Source organism: Odontesthes bonariensis, chromosome 19, assembly GCF_027942865.1.
Source record: "Odontesthes bonariensis isolate fOdoBon6 chromosome 19, fOdoBon6.hap1, whole genome shotgun sequence".
Taxonomy (NCBI): Eukaryota; Metazoa; Chordata; class Actinopteri; order Atheriniformes; family Atherinopsidae; genus Odontesthes; species Odontesthes bonariensis.
The window spans coordinates 2,947,896-2,962,807 of NC_134524.1; the positions used below are offsets into that span (position 1 = coordinate 2,947,896).

At 46.9% G+C, this 14,912-nt stretch overlaps 2 protein-coding genes across 3 annotated transcripts; one reads left to right on the forward strand and one right to left on the reverse strand.

Annotated features, from left to right (window-relative positions):
* Window positions 1–2,993: 2,993 nt before the first annotated feature.
* Window positions 2,994–8,121, reverse strand: LOC142368958 (hepatitis A virus cellular receptor 2 homolog). Of its 2 annotated transcripts, none has more exons than XM_075451179.1 (3): window positions 6,912–7,186; window positions 4,876–5,220; window positions 2,994–4,641 (listed from the first exon to the last, which is right to left on the reverse strand). In XM_075451179.1, exons 1-3 carry the CDS (start codon window positions 6,976–6,978, stop codon window positions 4,463–4,465), a joined length of 591 nt encoding a protein of 196 aa, XP_075307294.1. In that variant the 5' UTR covers window positions 6,979–7,186; the 3' UTR covers window positions 2,994–4,462. The 2 variants fall into 2 exon arrangements, 1 of the variants encoding a protein (XP_075307294.1); XR_012767465.1 differs by lacking the exon at window positions 6,912–7,186 and adding an exon at window positions 7,951–8,121 and having other exon boundaries at window positions 2,995–4,641.
* A 5,646-nt stretch (window positions 8,122–13,767) lies between these two features.
* On the forward strand, window positions 13,768–14,859 carry LOC142369477 (cell adhesion molecule CEACAM20-like). The gene is made up of 3 exons (XM_075451827.1): window positions 13,768–13,795; window positions 14,215–14,505; window positions 14,585–14,859. The coding sequence occupies exons 1-3, from the start codon at window positions 13,768–13,770 to the stop codon at window positions 14,857–14,859; spliced, it is 594 nt and encodes a 197-aa protein (XP_075307942.1).
* The last annotated feature ends 53 nt before the right edge of the window (window positions 14,860–14,912 follow it).

Here is a 14,912-nt window from a genome sequence, read left to right on the forward strand (position 1 = left end):
CAATAAATATGTAGTTCCACCATCCTGTCCTCACACCACACTGCTAAGATTCCAATAAATGTCAGTCTGCTGTAGTTCCCCTACAATCCAGCAGAGGGTGCTGTGACTAAGAGGAGCTGAATAAGTGGAATCTGTGAGATGCAGTTTGATCTAAGAAGCAGATGATGTTCTGGCAGAAGAGACATTTCCATCTTACTAACATGGCTGCGGGTGATAAAGTCAGAGGGTGGGACATGCTGGAAGATGGTTGTTCTGGGAACTACCAAGAAGCTGAAGATGGAAAAATCTACTTTTATGGAGGAGACTAAGAATGACAAAGAGTTGTGTTCCTGAAAGTGAGTTTTCAGTGATTCAGACCTGATCCCACTCACTGGTGATTGATGGAAATGATCATCATGACCATCTAACCCAACTCCAGCAGAGTCTGGGTCCTCTATGACATGAGAGCTAACAGCATCACAGTGTGAACAAAAAGCAATCAGCCAATCAGCTCAGAGGAGAATCTGCTCAATATTTAAACATGTGGGCTGAAAAACACTGTGGGGAACAACTCTGAGACACCTTCTGGTTCACATGAGAAGACATTTTAGTTGTTATTTGATTTCATTCAACAGAAACAAAACAATTCAAACATCTCCAGCTTCAGAGTTTTTTTCTGTTCATTTACAGCCGCTGAATAAAACTCGCTTTCACTTTAATCTTCTTTGTTATTGTTTTTGAATGGGCTCCGGATGGATGAATTGGACTACTACTGAATGAATTGGATGATGATAACAATGAATTGGACTGTATTATTGAAGCGTCTTGAGATGACATTTGTTGTGATTTGGCGCTTTATAGATAAAATGAAGTGAAGTGAATTATTCTGAGGAGCAGTTTATGTCGGTGAGCCACAGCTAAAGCGGAACAAGTCAAATATTCTCTCTGCCTTCTGCTTTTTGAGATTCTGATCACTTCCTGAAGCTGAACTGGTGGTTTGGTGCAGCAAACTGGTCCCAGCAGCTGGACATCAGTGGGTGGACTGGTGGACTACCTCAGTGAAGAGTAGAGGACATCTGGCTCTGCTGGAGACTCTGAAAACAAACACACACAGTTCCAGCTGCAGGAAACACAACTCCAGGAGAAAGGATTGAAGCTGATTATCTCTGGGACCTTCAGGATCAGAGGCTCCCGCATACCTGCAGCTCCCCCTTTCATCCAGGCAGGAAAAGCCAAAGGACGGAGGCCAACATACATCAAATGTTGCTGCATACTTGAAATGAAAGTGTTTCTGCAGCCAAAGACATTTGTACTATATTTGCACTTTATATAACTGGATGAGAATCGATAAGCGACATCGATAATGGAACCGGAATTGGTAAATCTCTAACAATTCCCATCCCAAGTCCTGGGAACCTGGTGAGTGTGAAAATGATGCACTGATGGTGGATAAAGCGGTGGGACACGTCCAGCAGCGGAGCTGCAGCAGAGCTGGAGTCAGGTTGGGTTATCTGAGCATAGAGGCTGGAAGCAGGGGGAACAGCTGACCTGCTTCTGTCCAGAGTTGGGAATAAAGAGCAGCTGTACCTCTGGTCCTGTTGGATCTGAGGACTGTTTGTCCAGAAGTGAGCTGGTCTGTCCTGACTGCAGAGCAGACTGCAGCTGGATGGCTTTCTGCAACAGGAAATACATCCAGATTATATCCCTGCAGGTAAAACTTTAACATCACTGCTGCTGGGGAACACATTAGATTTTCCTCCTGCAGCAGGATGAAGGAGACGTGATAAGACGTGCTGGTCCCACTCTGTACTACAGCAGAACCAGAGAACAATAACTGACAACAGCTGATGTTTCCTGTTGGATTTTTATTTGGGTAAAAAGAATAATGTGTTCACCTAAATGATTCATTCATTCATCTTCTTTGCCTCCTGTATCCATTGAAGGTGGCCTGGAGTCTATCCCAGCTGCCTCTGGGCAGGAGGTGAGGTGCACCCTGGACATGGGACCAGCTGACCTAATCTGCAGGGGAAGGATGCTGGGAGGACCCGGAGAGAACACAAGGGGGAACATGCTATAACTGAGGGAAACAATCCTTTAGAAGTCTTTGTTTTTGGGATGTTTATTTCTGCCACCAGGGGGCGAAGTGAGCCCACACATTTCCCTGACACCTGAGACAGCGGAGAGGACAAAGGTCTGTGTCCAGCTGCTGTTTCCAGCTGCTGTTTCCCTCTTTGTCAGGTCCTTGTTCTTCCATCCATGGAACCCAGCAGAATGAAACTTTCTCAGCAGAATAAACCAGCAGCAGCACATGAATAAAAGCCTAAAAAATAAAGTAAAAACTGATCAGATCTCCTCGTGTTTTAATGATCCATCACTGATATCCTCTTACTGATTTACACATGAACACAGTCTCACCGACCCGCTGCCCCTGAATGCCATCAGGCAGGCTGAGGGGCACCATCAGAGGGGCGGAGCCAGGAAAGCACGTGATGACAGCATGATGTGTGTGTGTTCCAGGTGTTCTGAGCTAAAGCTGCTCAGTGTGTGTCAGCAGCTCCTGAAACATCACCGTCATGTCTCACTTTGGGCTGAAATGAACTTCAGCAGCAGCAGAGGAGGCTCTGACCATGGGCTGCTTCCTGCTGACTGCAAAGGCTCATGGGAACTTAGTCATTAGATTATCAGTGTTGTCATCATTGCTTTAGCTTCAGTTTGGCCTTTAATTTAAAGCACTTCTGTGGCCACCAACAGTTTCCTGAGGGAGGTTCCTGTGGATGAAGCTGTGCTGTTTTCCTCTTGTGGCAGAAAAGTGACAAAAACAACCTTCAGCCCTGAGAAAAACCAGCTGCAGTCTGTTGCTGTTTGGCCTCACAGCTCATAGAATGATAGAAAAACATGATATCTGACACGACTTTCCTCTCAGGGAGGGAACGCTCCCTGTTCCATGCTGAGGAACATGGAAATAAATACACAGCACAGAGAGTTACAAGTGCAATCATTTATTGGCAAAACAACAGCAACAAAATGCAGAAATAATGAGTAAATTTGAACATTTGCAGAAACATTTATTCTTATTTTAACACTGATGCAGCAACAAGCCTAAAAAACCTGAAAAAGTCTTTAAAACGGCCTTGAGTTATTTTATAAACCTCATCTTTAGCTTGAGGTGAACTGATGGTTGGATGAAGTCTTTAAATAATCACCCGCCGTATGAAATCACACCTGCGAGAGCAACAGAGAATAAACAGAACTGCGAATATGGAAGACCAGAGAAGGAAAGCCAGCCCATGGACAGTGAGCGAGGTGCAGAGCGTTCTGTGTGTGGTGGCCGAGGACCGCGTGCAGGAGGAACCGGACTGAGCAACACGAAATGAGAAGGTGTCGCTGCCTGTATCTGAGACAACTCCTGCTGTTTACTTCTTTTTTAATAAAGAGCTTGGTTTAACTAAACAATATGAACTGTCAACTGCATTACACATTACACTCCATCGTTGTGTTAACTTTTGACACTTTGTAGTCACCTGAAACCGACGTCACGTTAGTGGTGAACGGGCCGACTCCGCCCACTTCCAGGCCACGGTTTGGGTGGAAAAGGAAATGTTAGTGGTGCCGTGAGGTGAGGTGTCGCGCTATATGGAACCGAGTAGAGTAGGGCTAGCGGTGGAAAAGGGGCATAAGTGCTAAACATGGCTGCTTTAATGTAGCCACCATCACTCTGTCCCAAACACTATGGAGCCTGAACTCAGGAGGGGGGGGGTAACTCGGGGGTATTACATGAACAACGTAATGTAACACTTCAGTGTGAGTAGTTAGGCCGTTTCCTGGAGTAAAACACAGAGTCCTGTGTGACCCAGATGAACCTGCATCAGAGGGACGGCAGGAAGAAAGTGTGGAGACCAACAGGAAGAGCCCGAGATCCAGAGCACAGCAGCTCCTCTGTTAGGCACGGTGGTGGGGGTGTGATGGTGTGGGCATGTGTGGCTGCCACAGGTACCGGCTCACTCATCTGCACTCATTGGAGTGAAGATATGAAATGTGACTTTAATCAGTCCGAGTTGTTTGATTTAGTTTTACTCTGAGGAGCAGAGGGGGGGCTCAGAGGAAGATGTCCCAGACATCATGGAGGGAGCTGTCAGTCACAGTCAGTTATCAAAGGAAATAAATGTCAGCAGCTGATTCAACAACATAAACTTGTTCATTAGGCCCGTTTCCTGGAGTAAAACACAGAGTCGGGCTGTAACAGCGATCCAGCAGCTGGAGTCTGAACTCAGTGAAAGTCTGAACTTCCATCAGCTGCTGAACAAAGTGAGTAAAACACAGACAGAAGCTGATTCTAACACAGAGCAACACGTAACGGATGGAACAGATAACATGTTCCACATGTAGAACATGTAGAACCACAGAAGAGCTGAACTAAGACAGAACCTGAACATGTGGAACATGTTTCACCTGAAGGAGGCTGCTGGGAATCCAGCTTCAGAAACTAAGCTTTTCTTCTATAGATCAGGAAACCAACAGCAAGAAGAAGAAGAGATAAAACGATCAGTCCAACGATCAGTCCAACAGGTCCTCCTCCTTCCTTCTCTCCTCCTTCCTTCTCTCCTCCTTCCTTCTCTCCTCCTTCCTTCTCTCCTCCTTCCTTCTCTCCTCCACCCTCCGTCCCTGCAGATCAGAAACAGGTGTGGTTACCAGCTGTCAGGTGGGTGATGACTGAAGAACATTTCCTCTTCAAACTGCTGTCCCACATCATCTCCTGCACTCAGACCAGCTGCTTTCTACAGAGTCTCATCAACAACATCTTTAGAAAACACCTGAAACATCTGATCTGAGATGTTTCACTCTCACATCAACAACAGGAAGCTGCTTCAGCTCTGATCCAGACACACTCACACTCACCTGGTTCAACAACTGCCAGGTGGATGATGCTGATGGGATCAGATATCTTTCCATCATTTATTCCTTCCTGCTTAACTCGACACTCATATGTTCCTCTGTCCTCAGTCGTCACATTTCTCAGAATCAGAGACACGTCTCCATCCTTCATCTGTCTGTCCTGCAGATACACCCGGTTCTTATAAGATGGATGCTGCTCTTCTGATAAAAACTGATCATCTCTGTAGACAAGAACATGTTCTGGCTTCAGATCAGCTCTGCTCCACTCTACAACTATGATGTTGTTGTTGTTGGGAGCTCCACATGGCAGAGTAACATCCTGTCCAGGTTCAGCTGTGTTTCTGTGTTCTGCAGGAGAGGAAACAACACAGAGCAGAGAGGTTACAGAGAGGAAACAACACAGAGCAGAGAGGTTACAGAGAGGAAACAACACAGAGCAGAGAGGTTACAGAGAGGAAACAACACAGAGCAGAGAGGTTACAGAGAGGAAACAACACAGAGCAGAGAGGTTACAGAGAGAGGAAACAACACAGAGCAGAGAGGTTACAGAGAGGAAACAACACAGAGCAGAGAGGTTACAGAGAGAGGAAACATCACAGAGCAGAGAGGTTACAGCTCAGAGAGGAAACATCACAGAGCAGAGAGGTTACAGAGCTCAGAGAGGAAACATCACAGAGCAGAGAGGTTACAGAGCTCAGAGAGGAAACAACACAGAGCAGAGAGGTTACAGAGCTCAGAGAGGAAACAACACAGAGCAGAGAGGTTACAGAGAGAGGAAACAACACAGAGCAGAGAGGTTACAGAGAGAGGAAACAACACAGAGCAGAGAGGTTACAGAGAGGAAACAACACAGAGCAGAGAGGTTACAGAGAGAGGAAACAACACAGAGCAGAGAGGTTACAGAGAGGAAACAACACAGAGCAGAGAGGTTACAGAGCTCAGAGAGGAAACAACACAGAGCAGAGAGGTTACAGAGCTCAGAGAGGAAACAACACAGAGCAGAGAGGTTACAGAGAGAGGAAACAACACAGAGCAGAGAGGTTACAGAGAGAGGAAACAACACAGAGCAGAGAGGTTACAGAGAGGAAACAACACAGAGCAGAGAGGTTACAGAGAGAGGAAACAACACAGAGCAGAGAGGTTACAGAGAGGAAACAACACAGAGCAGAGAGGTTACAGAGAGGAAACAACACAGAGCAGAGAGGTTACAGAGAGGAAACAACACAGAGCAGAGAGGTTACAGAGAGGAAACAACACAGAGCAGAGAGGTTACAGAGAGGAAACAACACAGAGCAGAGAGGTTACAGAGAGGAAACAACACAGAGCAGAGAGGTTACAGAGAGGAAACAACACAGAGCAGAGAGGTTACAGAGCTCAGAGAGGAAACAACACAGAGCAGAGAGGTTACAGAGAGAGGAAACAACACAGAGCAGAGAGGTTACAGCTCAGAGAGGAAACAACACAGAGCAGAGAGGTTACAGCTCAGAGAGGAAACATCACAGAGCAGAGAGGTTACAGAGCTCAGAGTGGAACTCTGAACTTCCACAGCAGCATCATCTGCACCCCGAGAACTAAACAAGAGGAGCCCCAACAAATGCTGTTTATTTTCAGTTCCTGATGGAAGGAGCAGGCTCCCTTTGGTGTGTGCACGGCTGCCGCAGAACATCTGTTAGAATGCATCAGCCAGAAACTGCTGCACACCATTTACAACCATCACGTTAGTAACGGGAGAGGAAACCCACTGAAGGACTTATCTTGTGTTCAAGGAGAAGAAGTCACAGCTAAATGAAGAGCAGATCATTTCTTTTCCAAGCGGTCATTATTCCCATGATCAAACTGAGCTGACAGCTCTGAGACTCACCAACACATTCACCTACAGTACAGTCTCTGACCACCAGGGTGTAGCTGGGAGGAGCACATGGAGCGCATGAAAGGGTTAGGGTTCCCTAACCCTTTACCAAACCATTAGGCTGAAAGGCTTCATGAAGCTTCATGTGCCCCCCACCAGTCCCCAGCTTAAGTCCCCAGCTCAAACTCACCTGCAGAAACAGACAGCAGGAGGCCGACACACAGCAGACTCAGACTCAGTGACGTTAAAGCAGCCATTTCCTCTGATTCTACAGATCCAACTCTGAGTCTGTGGGAATAGTTAAACTATTCCAGGATGTTCCAGCAGATGCAGAAAACCAGTTTAACTCATAAACCAAACTAAGTTAGAAACGAAGCTGAACAATAAACCAGAACCAGAACAAAGGTCCCTTCGTGCCTCGCTCTAACGCTCGATGTCTCGATAAATACGGAAGAAGGTGGAGTTTCAGAGGCGGCGCCTGACTGAAGTCTTCCGTATCAGCTTCGGAATTCTTCGGAATTCTTACGAATTCTTCCGAAGCTGATATGGAAGAAGGTGGAGTTTGAAAGGCGGCGCCTTCAATCAGCTGATCAGAGATCAGAGAACGATGACAAAATCTCTGAAAGTGACTCTGTGAACCGACTTCAGTCCCAACAGCAGCAGCGTTCCTGTTAAACTCAGGATGAAGGTTAAACTCAGGATGAAGATAAACTCAGGATGTCTGTTCTCAGTGAGGAACAAACAGAGACGCTCAGGAAAAACATGGAAATACAAGCAGAGCTGAATGTATCAGATTGATCCAAACCGAAGTTTCACACCAATATCATCTTTTTCTAAATCTCTGAACGTTCTGATTCTTTTCTCCATGTTGGGTCACATGAATGCTGTTTCTCACTGTAAACTGCGGTGATTCTGCCCTGATCAGATGCTTTCCATCCTCACACAGTTAAAGACGATGCATCAGACTGCAAACAGAGGACAGTCTGTGGCTGTAACTCTCTAACTATTCTTTACAGATGCTCACACTGACCGTCTGCAGCTTGTCTGGCTTTACCAGAATTACTGCCAAATGTTGTTCTCTGCTCACATGAACAGAGTTCACAGTTTGTGGCGTGTTGTAGAAGTGTCGTCAGTAACTGCAGCATCAACATCACATTTACAGGGTTCATCCTCAAAGAGCAAACATTCAAACTGCCTCCAGGGTTCAGAAAACAGAAAATAAGACTCACCTTTAAGAAGCTCACAGGTGTCACACTGATGATGACCGAGGCTCAGAGGCTGATGTCCACCTCCAGACTGAGCGTCTCAGCTCTGCCACCAGCTCCTATCAGCTGCTGACGTCAGCTGATTTAAATGTTAATCTTTCATCCATCACAAACAAACAGGATGGAAAATACAGGCTGAATACCTGCAGAAGCATCTTTTGTTCACTCTGTATGTTTTTATCCATCATCTGACTCTGTGGGTTTGTTTTTATGTTTACTTTTACAATGATTCCACAGATTAGGCCTTAATCTGACAGACAGACGGACTGTAGTCACAACAGCGGCGGCTCCTCCATAGGGGCGATTTGTGCGACGCACTACCAAACACGCAGGTTTTTTTTTTTTTTTAATCTAGTTGCTAAGGCGGGACTGATCTACTGTAGGCAAACTGGTTGTATATGTCATTGTCCAATCAGATTAAGGTCGCGCCTGGTGTTGCCACGCCCATTTGGGGCGATTTCTGTCAGGGTCGAATTTGCACCAGGAAGCTCCCGTTGACATGAATGGTAAGTCAGTTTTTTTTTCAAAAATCCTGCTCCCAATGCATTTTCTATGAGGGTTTATGTGCTCGCACAAACGACGCACAACGTGCTTTCGTCATACGTCTGCTGCGCGGGAACATGAACATTCTACGTTGTTGTTGTAACATTGTGGTTTTCAATAAAGAAAAAAAAACATTCTACAATGAAGATGGCGAGTGTGGAGTGTAACAGTACGGCAGTGTTTCTGACAGAAGTTCCCTTTAGTCGTTGTACTAATGCAGAGAAGGAAGTTTGGAAGAATTTTGCGGGATTTTCGAGCTCGCCTTGCGAGGCAAAGATGAAACCCAGGGCTCCACCAACCCTGCTATTTTTCCAGGTAGTATTTGATGAAGCTAAATAACTTACCCTTTTGTGCTCAATCATTGACTTGTAATGATTTAAATCTTTTATATAATGTTGACAATAATAGCAGAATGTATAATGCCACATTCATTGTTAATGGTGCAGTATTATATTTAAAAAAGAGAGAAATCTCACATAAGTAAGCTGCACTTAACCATGTTTGACAACTGGTTATGCTTTTCTAAGTCATATTTTCCAAAACTTCAATAAACACTTGACTTGGATTTATAAGCTGTCATTTTAATTACATTCTTTAGAAAGAAAATTTAATGAATCTTATCATTAAGAGCTTATGTGTTTACTTATTTCATAGAATCCTGGAACAATATGAGGAAAATAAATTCATGGTTAAGGTGTAATATTAACTGATTGGCAAATTATGCAAAAAATTATTAAACATTACAATAAATTATGCTACCAAGACAAATATACCTCAGTCCTATGGCCTTTTATGGTACTTATGGGCATAACGGGGGAAATTGCAGAGTCACTTTGGTTATTTGTCAGACCAAATAACCAAAGTGACCCTGCGTTGTGTTTATTTAAGGAAGACAAGGAGTTTCTGGACGATTGGACATTTTATTTCCTGCGTGGGAACAGAACAGCTTTGCACAGCACACTCTGATGCAGCTTTCACAGACTGGAAATCTAAAAAAATGTCAGGAGCCGCCACTGAGTCACAGCAACCTTTAGACAGCGATCAGGCTGATCTCTGTTACATTCCTAACTGCTGAAGTCCTGAAGCTCATCAGTCCCACTAATCAGTGATGTTAGAGGTGAATTTCCTGATCAGACATTAACTCTCTCACAGGTTAGAGTCCCGTGGTCCACAGCCACAGAGCAGACGGATGAAGCTATGAAACACAGATCTGTTCACACAGCAGATCAGACAATTCAGTTCAGTGAGATGGAAGCAGCACAGATCCATGTGATCAGAGAGAAACCGTCTTCAGACTCAGAAATGAGTCCGTCTGCTGTCATGTGGGGTTTCCACCTCCAACATTTAATAACCAGGAAGTTCAAACTGCACTCTGATTCTGAGTCAGAGCAGGAGGAGTCAGACAGTTTAAACTGGTTCAGACCACACTTCCTCTTTCAGACACTCCTCCATCTTGTTGTGTCGTGTTACAGAAACTCAGTTCCATCATCATCCAGCAGGAGGCAGCACTGACCAGCTGAAACTGAGAGACACGAGTCTCCAGGGGCCTGCAGGAGCCTCCAGGAGTCTGTCCCCTCTGACAGAGTCTGACTAGTTTTCCTTCTCCGCAGCTTATTGTTCGCTGTAATGTTCTGTCCTCATATGGAAGTGGCTTTGGATGAGGGTTTGCTTTAAACCTGGTTCTCTTTCCTTTTCTTCTTCTCTGTTGTATTTAAACATCAGATGCAGGCACCACCCTGAGTTAGAAACCCTGATGCCCCAGATTCCACCTACAAAGCTCAGAGCACCAAACACAGCTACAGCTTCTCTTTGCACATAAATACCCGACTGAGACTCAACAAAGAGAGTTTGTGCTTTACACAGTTCCCACGTCGATGTTTGGTGGTCTCTGGCTGATGACCCTGCAGCTGACCCATGGGCAGCGGAGGAGGTGCGACAGGCAGAAATGCCCGGCAGGTTTAACAGCTACCTGTATAATCCTGTAGTGTAAACAGTTCCCATGCAGGACAAACACACGGACCGTTGCCACGGCAACCTTTAGGCAGCGATCAGGTGCACGGCTGAAAGTTTGGCTGATTTGTGTTACAGAAACACAGGTTTTTCTCAGCTCCAGGCAGAAAACTCGTCCCACATAAATCCAAACTGGAACTCAATTTGTTGATGTTCCTGAATCTAAGTTTTAAGTTATTAAAACTTGGCCCCTCTCTCTCTCTCATTGGTACATGACAGTGAAATGAACATTTTAACCCGACCACAGTCTGGATCCTCTGAGATACGACAGGAAAAACAGACAATCAGTTCAGACAAATATTTATTCCACATTAACGCAGATGAGGTTAAAATGATGCATCTCTGGTTTGAACCCTTCTGATTTACCTGAGTAAAAACTAAAGTCATTAACTTGTGTTTGAAAAGATAAAAAAGATTAACAGAAACAGACTGGAATGTATGATGTCATTACCGCCGACGTGAATAACTATTTTATTGTATTTACGTTTATCCTTAGCCAGCAGTTTTAAATAGGATTTTACGTCGCCCACTCTGGCCCCTGGGATACATTTGACTATGGCCGCTGGTGTCTCTAATGCCACGTTTCTGACCTTAGAGCTGCCAATTACTAGGGTTTTGTGTTTGTATGACACTCAAAAACCACACAATGTTGCTTCGTTAACGTCACGTTTACTTCCGCACAAGCTTTTACATGTTGCGACTTTTTGCCATAAATCCAGCCTTAAAGACAAAGTAACCTGTCGCTCACAGTGCATAACATAATTGGTTCCAACAGGACACAATAAGAACACAATCTGTGTTTTCAGACATAACATTCCCCCCCTTAGAGAATGAAACATAACACTCAACCCACTTGTAACCCCCTTATATCAGGTAAGTATAACTACAACAAACAAAATAGTTTACAATACTCAAACAGTCCAGTACCAGGATATCTAGGATTAAGCCTTTTTGAGTCCAGGAAGTGAATGCCAATATTGAGACACACACCCGCAGTTGTAACATCTATTTATATATTTTCTTCCAAACCAGAAACATGGCTATCAGTATCCAATACAGAACAATGAAAAGAAGAAAATAACAAAGTAAAAATAATAAACAGCACGCATAACCCCCCCCCCCCCCCCCCCCCCCAATGAGCTGCCACCTTACCGTGTGTGTGGGGGGGCTTTAAGCTCCTGGTAGGGTCACCCTAGGCAAACAGATCCTAGATGAGGGACCAGACAAAGAACAGCTCATAAACCCCCTATGATGTACAAAATGATTGGACAACGCGTTCCTTTACCCGGACGCGGGTCACCGGGGAGCCAGGCCCAGGGGTGGGGCCTGGCAGCGAGCGCCTGGTGCCCGTGGGGCTCGGTCGGGCACAGCCTGAAGATATGACGTGGGTCCCCCTTCCGACGGGCTCACCACCCGTGGGAGGGGCCAAAGGGGGTCGGGTCAGTGTGAGCTAGGTGGCAGCCGAAGGCGGAGACCTTGGCGGTCTGATCCTTGGCTACTGAAGCTGGCTCTTGGGACGTGGAACGTCACCTCTCTGCTGGGAAAGGAGCCTGAGCTGGTGCACGAGGCTGAGCGGTTCCGGCCAGATATAGTCGGACTCACCTCGACGCATGGCTTGGGCTCCGGAACCAGCCTCCTCGAGAGGGGTTGGACTCTTTTCCACTCTGGAGTTGCCCGTGGTGAGAGGCGTAGAGCAGGTGTGGGCATACTTATTGCCCCCCGGCTGTGCGCCTGTACATTGGGGTTTACCCCGGTGGACGAGAGGGTAGCCTCCCTCCGCCTTAGGGTGGGGGGACAGGTCCTAACTGTTGTTTGTGCTTATGCACTGAACGGCACTTCAGAGTACCCACCCTTTTTGGAGTCCCTGGAGGAGGCATTAGAGAGTGCTCCTTCAGGAGCACTTGTTCCTTCCTGATCACCACCTGGTGGTGAGTGTGCTCCGCTGGTGGGGGAGGAGGCCGGTCAGACCTGGCAGGCCCAAACGTATTGTGAGGGTCTGTTGGGAACGGCTGGCGGAATCCCCAGTAAGGAGGAGTTTCAACTCCCACCTCTGGCAGAGCTTCAACCATGTCCCGGGGGAGGTGGGGGACATTGAGCCCAAATGGGACATGTTCCGTGCCTCCATTGTTGAGGCGGCTGACCGGAGCTGTGGCCGTAAGGTGGTCGGTGCCTGTCGTGGCGGCAACCCCCGAACCCGCTGGTGGACACCAGTGGTGAGGGAAGCCGTCAAGCTGAAGGAGTCCTATCGGGCCTTTTTGGCCAGTGGGACTCTGGAAGCAGCTGATGGTACCGACAGGCCAAGCGGAACGCGACCTCGGCGGTTGCTGAGGCAAAAACTCGGGCTTGGGAGGAGTTCGGGGAGGCCATGGAGAACGACTTCTGGACGGCCTCGAAGAGATTCTGGTCCACCATCTGACGGCTCAGGGGGGGGAGCGGTGCACCGTCAATACCGTGTATGGTAAGGGCGGGGCTCTGCTGACCTCATCTAGGGACGTTGTGAGTTGGGGGGGGAATATTTCGGAGTTGGGGAGCTCGGACATGGGGCCTCCCATTTCTGGGGCTGAGGTTGCCGAGGTGGTCAAAAAGCTCCTCGGTGGCAAGGCCCCGGGGGTGGATGAGGTCCGTCCTGAGTTCCTCAAGGCTCTGGATGCTTCAGGGCTGTCTTGGTTGACACGCCTCTGCAGCATCGCGTGGACATCGGGGAAAGTGCTTCTGGACTGGCAGATCGGGGTGGTGGTCCCCCTCTTTAAAAGGGGGGGCTGGAGGGTGTGTTCCAACTAAAGGGGGATCTCACTCCTCAGCCTCCCTGGTAAGGTCTATTCGGGGGTACTGGAGAGGAGGATCCACCGGATAGTCGAATCTCGGATTCAGGAGGTGCAGTGTTAAAAAACGATTCCTGTGCCATACTGACACATGCAGAACACCAACGACTTGACACTGATAATGGTGGTTATTCATTGGTGTCTGGCTTTCCATCAAATGATTTTTCATTTATGCTTGCTACTATGTATTTCCAAAAACTGAACATAATAAAGGTGATACGGTGTGTTTGCGAACATAATTCTGTGTTTAATGGTTATCGCTTGTATCTTTAAATAACTTCAAACAACGTTACCCACTCCTCTATGAAGAGAAGAAACCACGCAGACCCACACAGGAAGAGGGCGGACTTTATTTGGGGTCCTCAACAACCAGCTCAAACTGGCCAAATGAGTGAGAGACGCAACGATGGAAACAAGTGTTCAGCAGCTGCTCTGTAAGTAGAGAAGCTGTTTTTTCTGCTTTAGCTGAAATCCTTTAACTGTTCCTGCTCTGTGGAGAACTTCTGATAGTGGAGGGGACATTAGAACAGCTCAGGCTGAGGTCGGATGGAAAACACATGATGATGAGCTGCTTCAGGAGGAACTTTAGGAGCCGGGTAGAGATGAACAGAAGAATAAATCCATGAACATATGAGCAGAGCTGAGGATAAATGTGGGTTTATACTGAGTCTCACTGGGTGTCTGTGATGCCTCCAGCAGAGCTAATAGTTTAACCTGAAAAGAACTGAGCTGCAGACGTTTGTATTCATCGCTGGTTTGATCTGAGCTCTGCGTTTCTCAGGTTGTCGGGTTTATAGAGTTAAATGACTTTATTTGTCTGATTCAAACCAACCTGAGTCTCATTTCTCTTCAGTTCTGACGTCACTGCTGAGCTGCACTGCTGGTCTGACTGTGAGTCCCAGCAGCTCTCAGCTGTTTGAAGGAGACTCTGTGTCTCTGAGCTGTGAGGAGGACCACAGCTCTGCTGGATGGACTCTGAGGAGGAACACAAGCAGAGGAACCAGGACTCAGTGTGGATCAGGATGGGGCAAAGCAGCCGGTTCCTCCTGTAACATCAGCTTTATCTTCACAAGGGACAGTGGAGTTTACTGGTGTGAGCCCAGAGAGGGAGCAGCCAGTAACAGCATCAGCCTCACTGTCTCTGGTAAGATCAGACTGTGGAGTTAGTGCTGATGAAGCTGTGTGGAAATGGATGAAATGCTGTAGTTTGTCTCTGTGTTGAGGTGGATCAGTGATCCTGCAGAGTCCTGTCCTCCCTGTGATGGAGGGAGGTGACGTCACTCTGAGCTGTCGAACAAAGACCCCTCCCTCCAACCCCCCAGCTGCTTTCTATAAAGATGGCTCCCTCATCAGGACTGAGCCTACAGGTCACATGACCCTCCACCATGTTACCAGCTCTGATGAAGGCCTCTACAGGTGTAACATCAGCGGTCATGGAGAGTCTCCACCCAGCTGGATCTCTGTCACAGGTGAGGGTTACTCAGGTGAGTCTCTGTGATTCCTGAGCTGAGTTTAAAGAGTTTAAACATCCATATTAAGGCACTAACTGAT